The sequence below is a fragment of the Egretta garzetta genome, unplaced genomic scaffold (genome assembly GCF_000687185.1).
Source record: "Egretta garzetta isolate BGI_Z169 unplaced genomic scaffold, ASM68718v1 scaffold658, whole genome shotgun sequence".
NCBI classification, from domain to species: Eukaryota; Metazoa; Chordata; class Aves; order Pelecaniformes; family Ardeidae; genus Egretta; species Egretta garzetta.
Window position 1 is genome coordinate 260,944 of NW_009260499.1, and position 17,993 is coordinate 278,936.

A 17,993-nucleotide genomic window follows, 5' to 3' on the forward strand; every position below is an offset into this window, starting at 1 on the left:
CAGATGAGTACAGATTGCAAATCGAGGGAGCTCATAAATCAGTGTGCCAATGCATGTGCCCAGAAGCTGAAACAATACAGCAGCAGAGGGAAGACAGACTGACAACAGTGTTTCAACAGACAGGAATAGATCACATATGGCACAGCAATGAGAGAAATGGAACAGCTACGCTGCATCAGCCCACATGAACCGCCTTCTGCCAGAAACCATTCAGTTCAGTCATTGGTCACAGATATCATGAAACAGTTTTCTGGACAAGCAGAAGAGGATTTTTCCTTTCTCCAGGTGTGTAGAAAGAAGAGTTAGAAAGGGCTAGTCCACAGGAATACAGTCTGCAAATGTAAAAGTGAGAGGAAAGTTGTGCCTCAAGTAATCTCGAGGTTAGCAAAATGCTGCAGGAGGTACTTCTGCTCTAGGACACTTAGGGCGCAGCTGGCCTAGTGGAGTTGTGCGTGCATATATCTGTATCCCTTCATCACTGTGGTGGTATCATCTTTGGTACTAGCTGGTGGGGCCAAAGTCACCATGCTGCTATAGATACCAGATCGGCACCCCCTGACTGCACATATCCGGCTGCAACAGGACTGTTTGGAGCCTGTCCCCTGCTTTCAGTAAACAGGTCTGTCTGCATCAGCATTTCTCTCAGAAATGTTTTTCCTGGTTCATTAAAGGCAGACAGGATCTGGCAATCAGCAGTTCTTCTTCCCAATGCCAGTCAGTCACTTTTCATGTCTTTATGCCGTAAAATAATTTAAAACTCCTTATTAACACACTGAGGCAGGAATGACCAATTGCAATCCCTGTGACAGAGATGTGGATAACAATAACTGTGTTCTGATAAACACCAGTCCCAACTGCAGGAAATTGGGGCAGAGGGGCTGGTGAACATCAAGTTACTTTTATCTGCACTTTTCTCCTTCTCTGTCCTTTCCCATCTCTTCCCACATGGACTAGGAAGCACAGTGCTGTGTCTGCTCCCTGTCCCATCTGCTTCTGCTTTGCTTCCACAGAGACCATTCCTTGTTCCACATAAGCTGGGTTATGTCCACCACTGACCTGGGACACAATCCTGCATTGCCAGAACGATTCCTTATCAGCAGGACATAAGTACCACTGAGCCATCGTAAATGTAAATGCTGAATCCTGGTGCACAGCAAGCCCATGGCACATTTTTGGACCTTTAGCCAGAGGTGAAAAAAGCAAATGCCTGGAGGGGGTTAGAGTAGAAACACTCCAGCTTTGCCCACCCATGAGTAGTCCTCCCGTTGGGTAGCACCAGCATGGAGGGAAGGCTGGGCTCTACCCTGACCCTTGCTGGTGGCTGAAGGTGTTGGGCTGGCAATTAGCAACTACCAGAGAGTTCGCAGAGTCCCAGGGGAAATGGTTGCTGGCAATAACTCTAAGCTACAGGAGGAACCATGTTTACATGGCAAACACAGAGCACACTCCCCACCCTCTGTTATCAGGCAAACTGCACTTGTAATTTCTGGGCAAACTGCAGGAAGGAGGAAAGCTTTCCACATCTCAATCTCCCATCTCCAGCAAAAGTGCAGCTCCTGAATTCCACACAGCAAGGGCAGCACTCCTCAGAGACCGGCTAGTAGAACCGAGCACTAGCAACACTGGGACAGGGAGATGTACAGAAATAAAGCATGGGCCAAGATGATAAAAGCCTTCTCTGAAATCATTTGTGCCTTGGTGTACATGCAGATCCCAGCAGCTATACTTCGGTTTCTCTCTCTCAAGGGTTTATCTGAAGTAATAGCAGCAACATGGAGATTGGCTTGCAGGGAGAAGGCAGGACTATTTATTGGCTTTGCCTCTCTACTGGGAGACTTATCTTGTTGCAATCCTATGCTGTTGTGCTAAGCTGAGAAAGCAAGATAAACATTACTGACCCAAGCTCCTTCTGCTGCATCCGTGTCTTGGACACTCCTGAGCATTTTACTGGAAGTTAAACACTCAACTGCCCATGTCTGCCCAATAGCTAGCCCCAAAATGAGCAAACCAGGAGCAGCACAAATTTTGTCCTCATAGATCAGAAGACGCAAATGCACACAGCCGTACTCTCAGACAACGGAAATCAGCCCAGCTTTTGGTTGCCAGGTAGGGGGAAGAGATTGGTTGACGGGAGGTGTAAATCTAGACCAGAGCATCAAACACTTTACTCCCTGTGCTGCCTGGAAATGGTGTGTTCACTTTGTTGAATTGAGGCTTTGCAGCAGGACCATAATTGAAGAGTATATTGCTGAAAGATGAGGTAGGATTGAGGGAGGAGGGGTCCAACATGCTATAGTGCTGTCACCCATGAAGTCAATCCAGAGGTCAGCGGGCTTTCTAGCTCAAGCCTGAACTCATAAGCTGAGAACAGCAGAGCTGACTTGCTCTCAGTGAACCACCTCTGCTCTCAGGCTGCATCTTGGCTCTAGGGGAAACTTGAAAGATGGTATTTTACAGCAAGAGACCCTGCTGGGCTCCTCATGAATGGAGAAATGTAGTATGCAAAGGGGTTGACATCTGAGACAAGAGAGGACCTGAGAAATGGTGGTGCCACCTGGCACTTGGAGGCAATGCTGACCTCCACCTTCAGCAACAATGATAGAAGGGACACCTTGAGCCCTGTTGGACAAGGGAAACAACAGGAAATAATATGCTGACCCAACCTCCAGCACCCCTGGAATGATTTGCATTGCTGCCAAAAGCCCAGAGAGCTGGAAATACCCCTGGCATTTCATAGGCAGGTCTTGGCAGGACCTTCTTCCCTGACAGATAGGAGACAGACAGCTAAAGAAGTACTGCACAATTAGTGGTTTTATGACAGAAAAAAAATTGATGACAAAGTCCTTTGGTAGAGAACATGTGATCAGTCTTTTCTTACCAGTGACAGAGGAAACAGCAGCTCCTGAGCATGCAAACTCCTGGCTGCTGGCAGGACAAGGACCATAGTGGCACATGCCAGCTGCTTGTGCTGGGAACACAGAGTCTGGCATGGTGGAGAGCAAGCCAAGCCCAAGTGAGTTCCTGGATATGGTCATATGAGCAACTGCAGGGTCAGGGTGACTTGCGCTGGCTTACACCCCACAGCTGGCACCAAACTGTAACACTCTAAAGGGAACAGCCAAGCAGTCAGTGCTGGCTTATTTACCCACCAAGAGGGGTTGTATGATTAAATAGCTGCCGCAAGCTGGACTAGCTGCTTCAAAGTCAATTCATCTACATCTGCAGCCATTTTTGGAAATGTGATATAAGGGGCCCCAGGGGGGAACAGGCAGGAAGGTGGAGACATGGGACATGTGTTCCTCCCACTCAAAATCGTAAGTGGTATTTCAAGGTCTCACTAAGAGGTTGAATTAGCTGTAATCTCTTCTAGCGTTAACCTCTGCATTCAGACAAGCAGGACAGGCAAACTTGTCCTCCTGCATTCCAGTGTCCCCCCTGCGCAGAAAGATGGGCTTTCATGTGAGCAAAGCAGCGGAGATTCCCCCATTTTTGGGGAGATAATGCAGGCCTATTTTCATTAAAGGTGACTGTTGTCTTCTGTCACCGCATCTGTGAGAGATATGTTGACTGTCACTTCTGCAGCTGGGAGTGATGAGCTCTCTGAAGCAAAGGACACTCCCAGCCCTCTGTGGTGACAGTCCTTGTCATAATCTTCTTCCTCATCATCATCATTCTTCTGCAGATCTTGGTCACTGTCGTCATCATTATCTGCTGCTTTGTCCTCAATCACTTCAACCCTCTTTCCAGCATCAGGATCCACATCAATCTTAAACCACACAGCTTTATAGCCATCATCCACCGCATGCCAGTCTGTCTTGAGGATAGACTTCACTTCTTTCTCAAGCTTAATTTCTTCATCCACTTCCTCTTTCTCTTCCTGGTCAAAGTTGATAGTGGAAGCTATAGAAGCCTTTGGGAGGCTATCAATTTCTTCTGTGTTGGAAGAAGGCAAGGAAAGCGCTTGCTGCTCTAGCACCTGTGTTATCGACTGGACACTGCTGTTTTCTGACGTCTCATGCTGTTTGGTGCCCACGTCTGAGTGTTCATCATGCTCGTAAGATTGATTCTGGTAACTCTCAGAGATTTCCTTGGAGAACTACAGGAGGAGAGACACCTTGTGATTGTAGTGAAAGGAAAAGGAATAAGGGGGGAGAAGAAGAGGTGGCTGAAGTGATTGAGCTCCTGCTCATAAAAGTTTCAGCTTGTTTTGCAGTTAGACCTATTTGAAGGCTGGGAAAGGTACAGCTTCCTAGAAGAGGTATTTTTTATTGACTCAATTTCCAGATTTTTTCAGATAAGCATAGGCATGTTTTCCAGGAGGGCTGAGCACCAGCAGCGTATACCAATTTGTACTTATCCATATGAAGTATTACTCTGGAGTGGGATTTACCTCACTCAAGGTGAAGGATTATTGTTAATCACCTGAGCTACGTGCTCTGAACTCATGTTGTAGTCAGTGGGGTCTAGGCTCCTTACAGTCCCATCATAAGACAGAGAGCAACATCTGGTCAGATGAGTTACACCCTAAACTTCAAAGTAACCAGACTGTAGCTCAAGTGCAGACAACTGTCTAAGCCCAGGCTTTATGATAGGATACGAAGGGACCTTTCTCTCCATTGACTATAGACGGAGGATGAACAGTGGTTTATACCACTGACACCCGTTTTTCAGAGACCACCTTTGATATGTGTCACATTCATCCTAGATTTTGAGCTCCATGGATCTGTGCTCCTCTCCCTACCATGTTTGCTCATCATCTACCACACACCTCCAGCCTCAAGGGGCAGAAAAGAACAACAGCAGGCAACACCAAAGCGATGATAGCTTTGCAAGCATTGTCTCAGTAGTGATTAATCACCTTTACACAAACGTATGGCATTTGGACAGCCCATTCATACTTTAAAGCCTTCTCAGATCCCACTTTCTAACTCTAAGAAATTCTTAAAGTGAGTCAGGTACAAACAAGGCACTTACTTACCTTCTCCCTTATCAGGTGTTTGACTGGTTTTCCATGCTGTTTAAATATCACCACTCCAAGGAAGACTAAGGCAATTAATAGCAGTGCTGCTAATGTACCACCTAAGATAGCCATATCCTGAACAGTGTATATCTTATCAGAGGAGGTTACAGCTACAAGAAAAACAAATCAGTGTTACAAAACCTAAAAAATGACAGCTAGCTTTTTTTAACACAACACTTCATTGTGGGAGAAGCTCCAACCAATTTTTGAAGGGCAAAGAAGCATCCTGTGCTGCAGAATGCAACAATGATTTAATGTTACTGACCACCATTTGTTTGCTGTCGTGAAAGCAGAGGGGTTTATTGGTTTTTTGTTTTGGTTTGGTTTTTTTGGTTTTTTGGTTGTGAAAGCAGAGGGGTTTGTTGGTTTTTTGTTTTGGTTTGGTTTTTTTTTGTTTTGGGGGTTTTTTTGTTTTTTTAAGGTGACCACCTCACAGAGTATTGTAACTTCCAATAAGTCACATTAAGTGGAAATAGCATCCATTTAAAGGACAATGACTTTTAACATAGGATTTAACTAAGCTAATATATACATGCAGATATCATATGGAGTAAAGCAAGGTGGATCTTGTACTTTCCCATTTCACCCATTTACACCAGCATGCAAAAGTGAGATGTGTTTGTACATACATGTGTGAAAATGCTAAGCTTCCTTTCATGTGGAACATCACCTCTGATACTGATGAGCACATAAGAATAGGAAATTAAAAAAGCATAATAGGAAATAGAAAAAGCGTTAGAAGGTCCCCAGGACAGGAAACCCTTTCCTGCCCTTTTTGTAGCTGTAGCAACATACACCAGCCTTCTCAGGAGTGACTTATGCTTTCAGCCACTGGTCAGTGTAAGCATATTTGTATGGAGATCAACATTATAGTGGAAAGACAGTAACTTCCTCAGGGTTAGGCAGCTTTGCTTGTTGTCAGTAGGACTATTTTTAAATTTCCCAGCTTCATTTTGTAGTGTAAATTAGTCTCTTTAAAGTTTAATGATTAATGAAACAAAGTTTCTTTTCTCCTGCTGACCCGTTTATGGCAATGGACTTTGAGTATTCCCTCCGCATTTGACTGCGCCCTCAGTTTATCTTCAGTATGTTGGTGAGGGTTTAGGATGTCAGTGAATTTTTGCTTCTTAATCATGTCTCCTAGGGAGCCACAGCCCACATTGCTGATCTGAAACTCCACCACCCTTAACTACTTCTGTGCTGTGCAGCACGCTGTGCCTCTGTGAAAGCTAGCTCAGCTTGGTGGAATGACTCACCTTGAGATCCATGTGAGCAGGCTCCAGCACCAGTGTCTCAGAAATCAGAGGCCAATGTACAGTTACCATTTCCCAGAAGGCGAGTATACTAAAACCAACTCTAGTTTCTCCCTGGATATTGGAACGCTCCAACCTGTTGCATGCACGTTCCTTAACACCACCTCTTAGAGCTGAGGGTGAAATATCCTACAGATTGGCCAGGCAACTGGTAATCTCGGCTCTGTTTAGGCCATTACTGGGTTCTAGCTATAACATAGAATAAAGCACAATTCCTCTCGTAGGCTCTGAGCCATTCAGTGTAATTTCAATCTACTTTTTTGCATAGTCACCAGCATCATTATTTTGTGGGGTTTAAATAGCAAGGGCAACATTTAAAAGACGTATAGAAGTGTTAGGACACCTATTTGGCGCATTTGCAGCTCTTTGTACTGACACCTGAGCTAGCTTTCTGCTAGCTGGACTGTGCCCTTAAATTTGGTTTAGGTATTTTTTTATGTAGCCAATATTTTTAGTTGTGAAGTGACACTACCTTTAGGGAATCCAAATTTACACCCAGGACTCCACTTTCTTTTTCCTCTAGAAATCCTCACAATGGTCATGGTTCAGAGGGCAAAGTAATGGAAGAGCCCAGCTGGGAACTTCAATCACACATCATCATGTAGAAACCAATGCAGTCTGGGTGTTATCTGCCTATCCTGATGTGAAAATGCATGATATTGGTTCATCTTAATCCAAAGTGTAAAAAGCTTCATAAGCTTCAAATCTAACTGATTTATAAGATTTATTTAAGAGTCATTTCTAAAAAGTATGGAAGCGTAAGCTATTTTTACATCAACAAAGCCAAATGATAGCCTCATGGCTATTTCTCATGGGTCATTTCTCCGGCAAGACCTTAAAGTTTTGGAGTGTAAGAACTTGACCTGAGTAGAAAACAGCTTGGCTCATGAGGAAGCCTGGCTTTGTGGGAGCATGCCAGCTTCTGTCTGCTCTGCATAAGACAGGATAATGTTGCAGTTTTCTCTATTTTCGGCTAAAAAGGAGCAACGATGTACCAAGGTGTCAGGGCAACCTTCCTTTGCCATGATAAGATATCCGGGGTTATTTCTGACCCACGAAACAGCATGAAGCAACCCCAGATTTAGCTTTGGAATATGAGGAAAAAAACCCCAAACCACTACAATACACAGCACTATTTCAAGTCCCAGGAGACCGTGGGGTGTGAGGCATGTGGTGACCACATCATAAGGATGTTGTTTGAGCATTTTCTCTCTTACAGCTGCTGTAGAATCTCCTGTAGGTATGGCGTTGGGCTCAGGCCAGGTCCACAGACTTCAGTGGGTGACCTGTCATTGCCAGTTTGCCCACAGAATTGGAAACCACTCCCAGTCATCTTCACAAAGCAGAAAACAAAGAGGCATCCAGCCTACCTGTGGCAAGGATGACCTCCACCACGATTACAGTGCTCGCCTCCTCCAGGCTCACCATATCTTTTCCAACAGCCTATGTGAACGTGAGAAAGAGATAGCTTAAGGACTTCCTGGATCTCCATCTCGCTCTTAAGGTATGTGGTGAGCCCTTTGTGGGCAAAGTATTTTGTCCATATCCTCACCACATCTTCACAATAGCCCTGCATCATAGCTGGGCAATATGGTCAGAGGAAGAAGAACTCTGAAGGTTCCCTGCCCTGGGCCAGAACCAGGTGCATCATTTATGTACAGCTTTGCAGCACCGTGCTGTACATGGATAATGAGGTAGTACAGGGCAGACAGCAGCATGTGTTGGCACCTCTTTTTGCCTGCCAGTGTAGCTAAAACAATGCTATAGTCAAGCTGGTTCAGATAGCTCCATAGAGCATGACATTGTGCTAGGCAAGTCTTAGGGAACCAGTTCTCACTGGCAGGCAGATGGACAAAGTGAACATTTAGCTTCTTAGAAAGTCTAAAGTTATTAACTGCTTCCTTTGACTTGAGCAAAAATAAGTACTGGATTTACCAAATTATTTCCAAGTTTAGGGCTGTAGCCTTTAGTGAGGGGTATATACCAACAATCATACCCTACCCATACCAACACATCAACCTCCTACCCACGTGCTCACCCCCCATTTTTTGTTAATCAGAATCAGAGCATGGGAGAAATGCTCCTAAAACCTCCTCAGCTGACTTTTTGGTTGTGTCCAATGATATTTTCTACAGGACTGGAGAAACAGTTTTACAGCTAGCACCAGAAATAGCCTGTATCACACAGAGTAAATGTGCTGTCACTTCATCTGCCTCCATCTCTATACATTCATGATGCAAATGGTTGGGGCAAGGACTGTCCTTTCATTATATCCCTTACCTAATGGAATTCCACCCTTGGTACTTCTCTACCAGAAACTACCCCTTCCTTCCACAACCCTGGCAAGATAATGAAGAAAGTTGCCCTACCTCAATGGTTACAGTTTCCGGTGACGGCAGCATCACATTTGTCAGGATGAGTCCATCTTTGGTTGTGATGAAATTGGTGCTGTTTTTTATGTAGTACTCAATGTTCGGGTTGACTTTCTGAAAGCCAGAAGGGTGAATTATTAAACCACACTGTTTGTGCTTTGCATGCATCTTCATAACAACCCATTGGCAGGACTTGTCAAATATATCTGATGTATGAGCAGGTATATAGTGCAATAAATAAGTCCGGACTGAGGACACAAAGGTTGAACTCAAGGGTGTTCACCCTGTTGCACAGAGTTCAAGAATGTATCCTAAAAGCGTTGCCTCTAAAAAAAAATCTCAAGTCTTTCCCAGCTTGTGTTGATATATTTAGGAAACTTGTTCTACGTTTAATACAGTGCCAAAGAGGGATGTACATGGAGAATAATACTTGTGCTGAGGTCTGCACAATTTTTTACTTTGTGGCTAGGCTGTTATTCCTCTACTAGCTTCCTAGTCTTGTTATGGAAGCCTTGGAGTCAATAAAACTAGCACTTTTTTCTTTACTTAATAGGGTGGGATGGGAATGGCTGGTCAGTAAATCTCTTCCCCTTTCCTTCTCCCAGTATGCTGTTCAAGAATGGCACTCTCAAAATGAATCCTTACAGGAAGAAGGTTAAAAATATCCAGCTCAGGACTGCAGGTCCTTGCTAGGCTGCTTTTTGGACTGGCTCCTCTTCCCAGGCCAGTCCACAAATAGCTCTCCTTGACCTGGCAGAGAGAGGACACCTCCACCTGGGATCCTGCCACCCTGAACTCTTCAAGGAAACACTTCACACAGCCCTAATTTAGATCTGAACCTGTTCACAGTATTTGCTAACCCTGGGCTTTACTCAGTTTTGCAGTGGATCAGCTCACCTACATAAACCTGGGTGGGACTGGCTTTTGGAAGAGAGGAGTTCAGCAGTTTCTCCACAATACATCACACCATAAGCAGTTCTGATCTATGTGGAATTTCGAGGGAAATTTAATATGGAACGCTAAAGGAAAATATTTGCCTCTCCCCACCTCCCCTTCTTCATGTTTTCTTATCCTGCTTTAAGCCTGAAGCAGTGAGAATGAAAATGCACTACATTTCCAGTTTCTTACATTAGGGTAATCATCATCCACTGCTGTTATCATCAGGGGGCTTGAAGGATCACCAGCTTGGAAGACAAATCTTCGCGAGGCCAGACCAACAAATACTGTCCCGTTGTAGATCCTGCTTTCAAAGTATGGTGGATAATTACTTTTAGCGATGACCTTAATCTCTACACTGACTGTAGAGTATTTCTGTATGTTGTTGACCTGGGTGGCCTGGAGAGAAAGAGAGAGATGTTAGCCTTTTCCTATTAGTGTTGAGACATAAAAGGACAGGCCTGTTCTGAAGCCCACTGCAACCCATGGGGTTCTGTCCATCATTTTCAGTGAGCTTTGAGGCAGGCCTGTCACAGGGGGCCTTATGGTTTTGGACTCCTTGTGTTTTAGCTTGCTTCTGCTGTTGGCGCTCCACACAGTCTTGGTCTAGCCCCACAGTCTAGATATGACCCTCCATAACCCCCACATCCAAATTGCCATGCTCCAGTACAAAGCAGTGAGATTCCAGCACCAGCAGGCAGAATCTGCTCGTCTTTGTGAGGGTTTGGGCCAGTACAGTTACTGCCTGAGAGTCCACATCTTCCCGGATACATACGTGCAGGGAATGCTTTTCAACTCCCTCCTTCCAGCTTGAGCTGTAGCGAAAAGAGAAGCTTGTCTCTAGGGTTGAGTTACATTAACTACTGTAACACAAGCCTCAGTCGTGCCTAAAGAAAGCCTTCCAGTTATGGTCCTCCATACTTTCAACTCAGCAGGATGTCCCCATTCGGTTAATTAGCTTTGATGTTGCAATCTACACATAAGGGAAAATGCCTCTTCTGCAAGAGCTTTGCATGTAAGTTGGTATAAGACACTGGTCAAATACCAGGCCCTTCCAAAAGAAAGGGTGTAACTGAGTTGGCATTAATTATTAACATAATTGACTCCTGTCACATCAAGACTGCTGCTTCTTAGAAAGCCAGCTATGCCAGGTTGTTGTCTGCAATGTCCTCAGACTTACCATGACTTGCAATAGGTACGAGCCTGGAGAAGTTGCTGCTTTGTTCATAGTCAGATTCCCAGTGTCTGCATCCACTGAGAATAATTTGTCTGTATCCCCTAAAGAAAATAGAAAGACTATTCAGTCATCAGATACCTTCCTGAAGTGACCTGGAGCTCATTGACTCATTTTTTCACGTCTCAGTAGACAACACCCCCAGGGCATAACGCTGTTTTCCTTGCCTGCCTGGCTGCCTGCCTGCAGCCAAGGGCTGGGAGTGCTGGCCAGGGATTCAGACGGACTCAACAGACAAAAAGCATTGAGAAGGTTCGTGTGAACCCGACTAGACAAGGCAGGAAAGCAAAGCTTTGCATCTCTGGTGCCTAGGCCCATATATAGCCAGCTTGAATTCTGCTAAATGCCTAGAGAATCTAGTGCAATTTGAGGACTGAAAGTCTCCGGTTGCCTAACCCTAACCTGAACCCAAACCCTAATTGAATCCAAACTGCATTTCAGGAGAGATAAGAGAAGGATTATTCCTATTTTAAAGGCAAGAAACCCATCTACAAAGTATAGTTAGGTGGGGATTCTTCTCAAATAGCTCTAGGCATCTAAAGGGAAGACATCTCTACCTGACCTTGTTACCTATATTGTGAAGAGAAAATGGCATTTCAGTGCATAATTTATCTGACTTGCTGTGAACATTGGCCTCAATGTGAGCTACATTCTGCTCTGGAAATGCTTATTTCTCTCTACTGACCACAAAAGGAGCCTAGACACAGAAAACTTCTTGTATTCATGTAGGGGTAGAAATCAGCTTCCTACATCTCTAATCTGTGTTTGAATCATAAAAATATCTATGCTGTTAAAACATAAGCAAAATTTTTAGGTTTTTTGCTCATTCTGAGGCACTATGGGCTGTATTTAGACAAGGAATGCCCAGTCTGGGGTTCCCTACTGACTGTGGGGTAGGGAGACCACACTACATCCAAGATGCCAGTGGTATTTAAGGTTCTTTAATATATTTATTATCAGGAAGATATTCACAATATGGTGCCATGTGGCACAGGTAAGGGGAGATGAACAAGTGATCATTCCACCTGACCAGTATTATCTACCTTTGCCTTGATAGTTATTCAAAACCCCACTATTGTTTAAAAAAAGAAAAGAAGAAGTCCTTTGAATTAAATAAATGGCCCAGTCAATGACTGGGAAATCAGTTGACTGTATTCAAGTAATCTTTTTGAAATCAAGACTAAAACAGGGCAGATTAGACAATGGCACTGTGCTGAGGAATAAAAACATAATTATTGGCAATGAATGAAAATTATGCTGATGATATGGGAATTTTAGGTTCAGCTCAAAGACTGAATGAAAGTGGTGTGACCAGACTGGCAAAATCAAGTCTAAAAGCTTAAAGATAAAACATGTCTCACCTCCCAAAAAACCAAAGTCCTTTTAAACAGATTTCATAGACACTGGTTTGTGGGACTGTAATTCTTTCTTCCTCTCTGCACAGTCTGTTTCTTCTGCTTCATCCACAATGTTCTGTGGATCTAGTTATGTTTCTGTGGCAGAAACAGAAGGGCAAATCCCCAGGCCCTCAACTCTCAAGTGCCATGGAGGGTGTCTCCTCTTGGCAGGTAATTTAAGGAACATATGAGCAATACAGTTTGTGGAAGATGACAACTTCTACTCACCACCAACAATACTGTACACAATTTTTTCATTTATCGTGCAGTCAGGATCAACAGCATAGATAGGCCCCGGCTCCAGGATGAGTGGTTCTGTCTGCAATAACAAGACAAAGCATTACATACCACACTACAGCACCAAATTAGCGTTTGCAACATTTTCCTGTCCCAGCGTGGCTCTAGTGGTTTTGTCTGGGCAGAATGGCATTTATTGCTGGGAAATGGCTGTAACAGGGCAGAAGTGGAACACCTTAGAGCAAAGGATTTTCCAGCTCTCGCCTCTCCCGTGATGTGCTGCAGGAACAAAGGCAAGCAGTGCTGCTTCGGATGGGGGAACCTCCACTTCCCAGGGTGATGAAGGCTCCCTGTCATGCTGAATCATCTGCATTTATGACTGGAGATCATCACGAGCTCATAGAAATGATTAGGCACTACCCACTGGGAATGGCATCTGGATATTGTTTGAGAATAGCATCAAGGATACAGTTTGGTCATGCCTTCTTACCGACACCTCAGAGATATTGACCTTCCCAGTATAAGGGCTGCTGATGCAAACGCTATTGTCCGTGTTAATGAAAGTACAGGGTAGGAACCACGGTGGTTTGGTGTCAGCTTGTTCAATAAATATGTTTATTGTTGCGGTAGCTGTGTTGGTGATGGCGGTGCTGCCCACAGGCCTGTCCTGTACCCAAAGGCAAAGCATACTTGTGAGATGCAAGTTTTATGGCCAAAAGACGACTCCATCTGCAAAAGCCAGTGGTCCAGGGAATTTTAGCTGTTGTAAGACTTAGCAGTTTATGTGAGATTAGCTAAAGCAGTGAATTATCTCATTCTGCTGACAAAGGTAGACTAAATGCAAGGCTGGACACAGTCACTGTGCAATTATGGAGGGTGGAAGGCTGCTCCAAATTCACCGCCCCCAGTACCCACCCTCCCTCCTGCCATCCCAGAGATCTCCCATTCAGACTTACCCTTCAGTCAAGAGAGACTGGCGCAAACAAGGCATGTTGTTACTCCTGAAGAACTTACCCTTGCATACAAGACCAACGTTGTCAAGTTAAATTTGTCATAGTCCAATGCTTTTTGTAAATAAATTTCTGGATTATTAACTCCTTTTATGGCAAAATAACCGTCTGTGTCCTGGGGGGCGGAAGGAAAAACCCTACTAGCAGATTAAATCACAGACATGTTTGAAATGCTGCTTATTGCTGTGTTCGTCATCCCCATCAGACCTTTCAGCCTGGGGAACCGGTGGTGGGCGGGGTCAGTGTGCGAATGCCAGATCTATTTAACCTTCGTTATTGCACACTGGAGTTGCCTGGCTTGTCAGAAAGGTTTGCTCATGTTCCTGTCAGTTTTATTCTCCAAGTCACGCTGTTTTGCCTGTCTACCTGCTCAGCAGGTACTGGATGAAATCTTTTATCTCATTTATTTTCTCCACTCAACAGGTTAGCAACAATCCTTGATTTTGGGTCCATGACAGCCAAGCAATCGGACAGCCTTGCACAAAACAGATCAAAGATGGCTCAGCCTCTGAGAGCTGGCAAGATCACTTGCCTTAGCCTGGCACAGCTGAACTTCAGAAGCAACTGTAAAGCTAAATTGAAATAACAGAAGTTGCATTTTACTCTATAACCTTCTGCATGTGCCTTGGTTTTCCTTTAATCTTATGTCTTGACTAGAATTCCTCTGGATTTCTAAATGCCTCTGGATTTACAGCAGCGTGAGTGTAAATTTGGTGCCATAGCTGAAATTCAAAAACTTGTGGTTTCTATTCACAACCTTTAAGATCCCTGGGGCTATGGAGGTAATGGAGGCAGAATGTCAGACGCTGCCTGCTCACTCCACAATGCTTTTTAAAAATTTAAATATACATTTTGGTTTTCTCTTGAATTTACTTTTTATTTTAGTTTCTAGCCCTTGCACTCTAGGCTGACATCAATCTAACTGTACAAACAATTCATTTCCCATGTTATCAAGCAAACCCCTTAAGAGCAAATAAACTAAGACACTAAACTGGGACCTGGGGAAAGTGGAGTCTGCCTTCAGCTTTGCCAAAGATTCATTGTGTGGTCTTGGCCATGTTATCACTACTCTGCATGGACACTGTTGGCAATCAGGAGAATAACTCTTTTCCCTGTCCTACTCAGTACAATTCGGAACTCTGAGATACAAAGGACTCCTGATATGTTGACAGACCATCCCAACAAGACTTCCCTAGATCATATGGCTCAGAATAGCCTAGGTGAAAGTTTAATTTGTACAGTGTAATAAAAGCATAAGCAGTAAAATAATTCAATACCTGCAATGTTGATTGCTTTGTTCTGCTAACCAAACCAACGCTTGGTTTTTGCAAAAGACCAAGAAGCTGTCAGAGAACTAAATGCAATACAGTGACCTTAGCCTCAAAGCCAGGGCTCTTCTGAATTAAACACAAAGACTTCTCTAGAGCTACTGTTTTTTCCCCAAAGAACAAAGATGCTTACCGGCACTATTGTTGTGAGTTCATAAAATACGGTGTCTGGGTCAGCATCACTAGCACTTAAATCTTCACGGGCTACAATAGTTGCATTCACCTTTGTATCCTGAAACCAAATTGCTGTGGTTATTCTCTGTGAAATGGGCTGAAGACTTCTCCCTGCTAACCCTTCTTTAGTCCCACAGCACTGGGTGGTCACTCAGTGCTCTCTTCACTTGCATAAAACACTTACCTCAGGAACAATTTTGGTGAGATTTGTTCGCTTAAATACTGGGCTGTTATCATTCACGTTGAGAATGGTCACAAAAATTTCCAAAGAATCACTCTGCAGAAAGAGTAAAGCGAGAGAACCAAAGACAAAAATGAGACTGTTAGGGGCTGATCCTGATTTGCAGAGTGACCAGAGGGGATGGTGTAAGGAGCACAGCTCCTAGGGATAATCAGGATGGGGGCTGGAGCTTGCAGCCAGCCCAGAGCATGTGGGGGGTTTGTTGCCACCCCCTCCCCACTCGCAGAGCCTTGGGTGCTCTCTCTTTGACTGTGAGGAGGAGCGTGTATGTCCACAAAGAAAAGGAAATCTCCTCATCCTGGTCTGTGGCCTAGGAAGAGCAGAGGGAAGTACATGCTGCCCTGCAGTACCTTGTAACAGGGCTGAGTGTTTGGAAGAGCGCTCACCTGCCCATCAGTGTTCCGACAAATCAGGTACACCATCAGCAAGGGGTCTTTCTGTATGCAAAAACAAAAACCCAGCCATTGTAGAAACAAGCCAAAATGTACTAACTCTGCAAAGTACAAGATAAATGCATGCATTGCTGAATCAGAAATGCTGCTCGTTTTCAGGCATATCTAACTTTTCTTTTCTTTCCTTTACAGCCATCCATCAGCACCGGGATCTTGTGTATGATGGAGTCAAAGCAGACTGATATTCCAGCTTCTCTTCCCGCGATTCCTGTAACACGTTGGCAGAGCTAATCGTCCATTTTCTTGCACTTAAGGTGAATTCAAAGATTTCTTTTTAAATTCAATGAAACATAAATGTACCATGCAGCAAGTACAGTGTCACCTGCAGGGTGTTAAGTCTGCTGCTCTTCACTCAAATAAATGTGGGGTTTTACAGTAGGGGAAAGGCAGCTTAAGGATGCTTGTGGCTGTGTACAGAGCACTCCAGGAAGGTAAAATAATTTAGCAGCAACCTAACTGAACACACTGACCTTTTATACTGCCTTTATGTTTCACATAAGAACACCTCACTGCTCAGAGCTGTGTTTTCTACAGGCAAGCAGGGATCATTTTACATGAGTCCTAGAGAGCTCTAAACACAACAATTGTCACATTTTGGGTTTTAAAACTTCCCCTTGCTTTAATTCATATAGACTCACTGAAGGAAGGTAACAGCAGGCGTACCATGCATCCCCCTCCTCCCAATACTCTGCTTGTGGAAGGGCTGACCTCCCAAGCAGTGAACTCAAACCCAACTGAAATAGGTTTATTTTTCAAAGTTATTTCCCAGATCCTTTAGAAACAGGTTACGAATCCCTGGACGTCCAAGAGCCCAGGTTGAAAATCATTGCATGCCAGCATTATCCATCTCATCCTTACAGCCTGCCAGCTAAAGGCTTACCTCATAGTCCACACTTCGGTTCAGCTGCAGCTCGGACCCCTGTAGAGTGAAAAATCTGGCATCGGGGGAATTAGGATCAATCATTACAGTGAAGCCTGGTTCCATATGAATAGTGGTCACCACGTAGCCAGGAGGGTTATTTTCATAAATGCTTGGTTTGCTATTATTGACAGAACAACCTGGAAAAACAAAAAAATGAGACACAAAATTGCCCAGGGATTCACATCGTGACAGAGTTGGGTGGGATGTGAGACCTCTCTGGTTACCATTGGAGATAAGGTCATTGAACAAAGCTGTCTCGGAGTAGGAGTGCAAACATCTCCCACCTATAATGGTGCACCCTGCTGTCATGGGGGTTATTCCTCTGAGGTCATGGACCTCCTGCAAGAGCTTACCTTGTTGCTGTGCTGAAACCTGTGTTAGGAAGGGTAGCAGAAAGCACACAGAAGTGAGGAGCCAATGAGAAACAGCCATGGTGAGCTGTCAGTTGTTGAAAAATTCCGTTTCCGATTAAGCTGATCCTCTTCTCTCCCTGTTTCTCCCAGTGCCGTCTTCTGTGTTCACTGCTTCATGAAGGCAAAAAACACTGGCTGGCTGGTGCGCATTACTGCAGTTCAACCTTTGCCTCTTTGCCTCATTGGATGACTTATTGAAAGTTATTTACCAGTCACAGAACATGATAACGCATAAATTCCGGTTCCTTCTTTGTTCCTGGGTCTTGCATGTCCTAAACTCTCTGTAGCAACAAGGATATATTTGAAGTATTTCAGAATTCAGAGCCAAGCCCCCTGAGATGAGTATGAAGGAGGACAAGGGCTGACACTTGGGAAGCTGTCTGTATACGCCAGCCTCTCCCAGTGGGGAGGAAGTAGGCAAATTTATGTCATTGCTGTGCCAGAGAGAAGGTCTGTTTTGGTCAGATCATTTCCTGGAAAAAGGCATAATGATGCTACTGTACCCCCTATATATTATTTATTTTGCCCAGGCTTTTTCTGCAGGGCCCACGTTCCCTTTTATAACAGGTTTTGCTCTCCAGCCCAAGACTTACGGTTTCTCTCTTCTAGTTGCAGTCTGTCACATTGTTCCTGAAAAACAGATTCTTTTTAAAAAAAAACAATTAAAAAGCCAGCTCTCAAATATCTTATCTTCATTTCTAGAAAAGGCAAAAGTTTCAGTGAAGACAAAGCCATCTTGGCTGCTTTTTTGTTTTGATGGTGAAGGAAGGAGGTAGGCCCCATGTAAGTTCTTGTGTTGAGATAATCAGTTACGTTTCTGAGATGATGTTGTTATTCCCAACCAACCTACAGTACCCTCATAAGGTGAGCAGAGTAGATCCAGAGACAGCAACCGGGCTCAGCTGCAGCCCAGTAATTTCCATGCAACTTTGTAGGGACAATGC

At 44.3% G+C, this 17,993-nt stretch overlaps 1 protein-coding gene across 1 annotated transcript; it reads right to left on the bottom strand.

Annotated features, from left to right (window-relative positions):
• Positions 1-3,517: 3,517 nt before the first annotated feature.
• On the bottom strand, positions 3,518-17,068 carry CDHR5 (cadherin related family member 5). Its single transcript, XM_009644528.1, has 14 exons — positions 16,990-17,068; positions 16,595-16,773; positions 15,649-15,699; positions 15,206-15,298; positions 14,981-15,079; positions 13,524-13,634; positions 13,000-13,176; positions 12,501-12,591; positions 10,822-10,919; positions 9,834-10,040; positions 8,703-8,819; positions 7,704-7,776; positions 4,979-5,130; positions 3,518-4,096 (listed from the first exon to the last, which is right to left on the bottom strand). The coding sequence occupies exons 1-14, from the start codon at positions 17,066-17,068 to the stop codon at positions 3,518-3,520; spliced, it is 2,106 nt and encodes a 701-aa protein (XP_009642823.1).
• Positions 17,069-17,993: the final 925 nt, after the last annotated feature.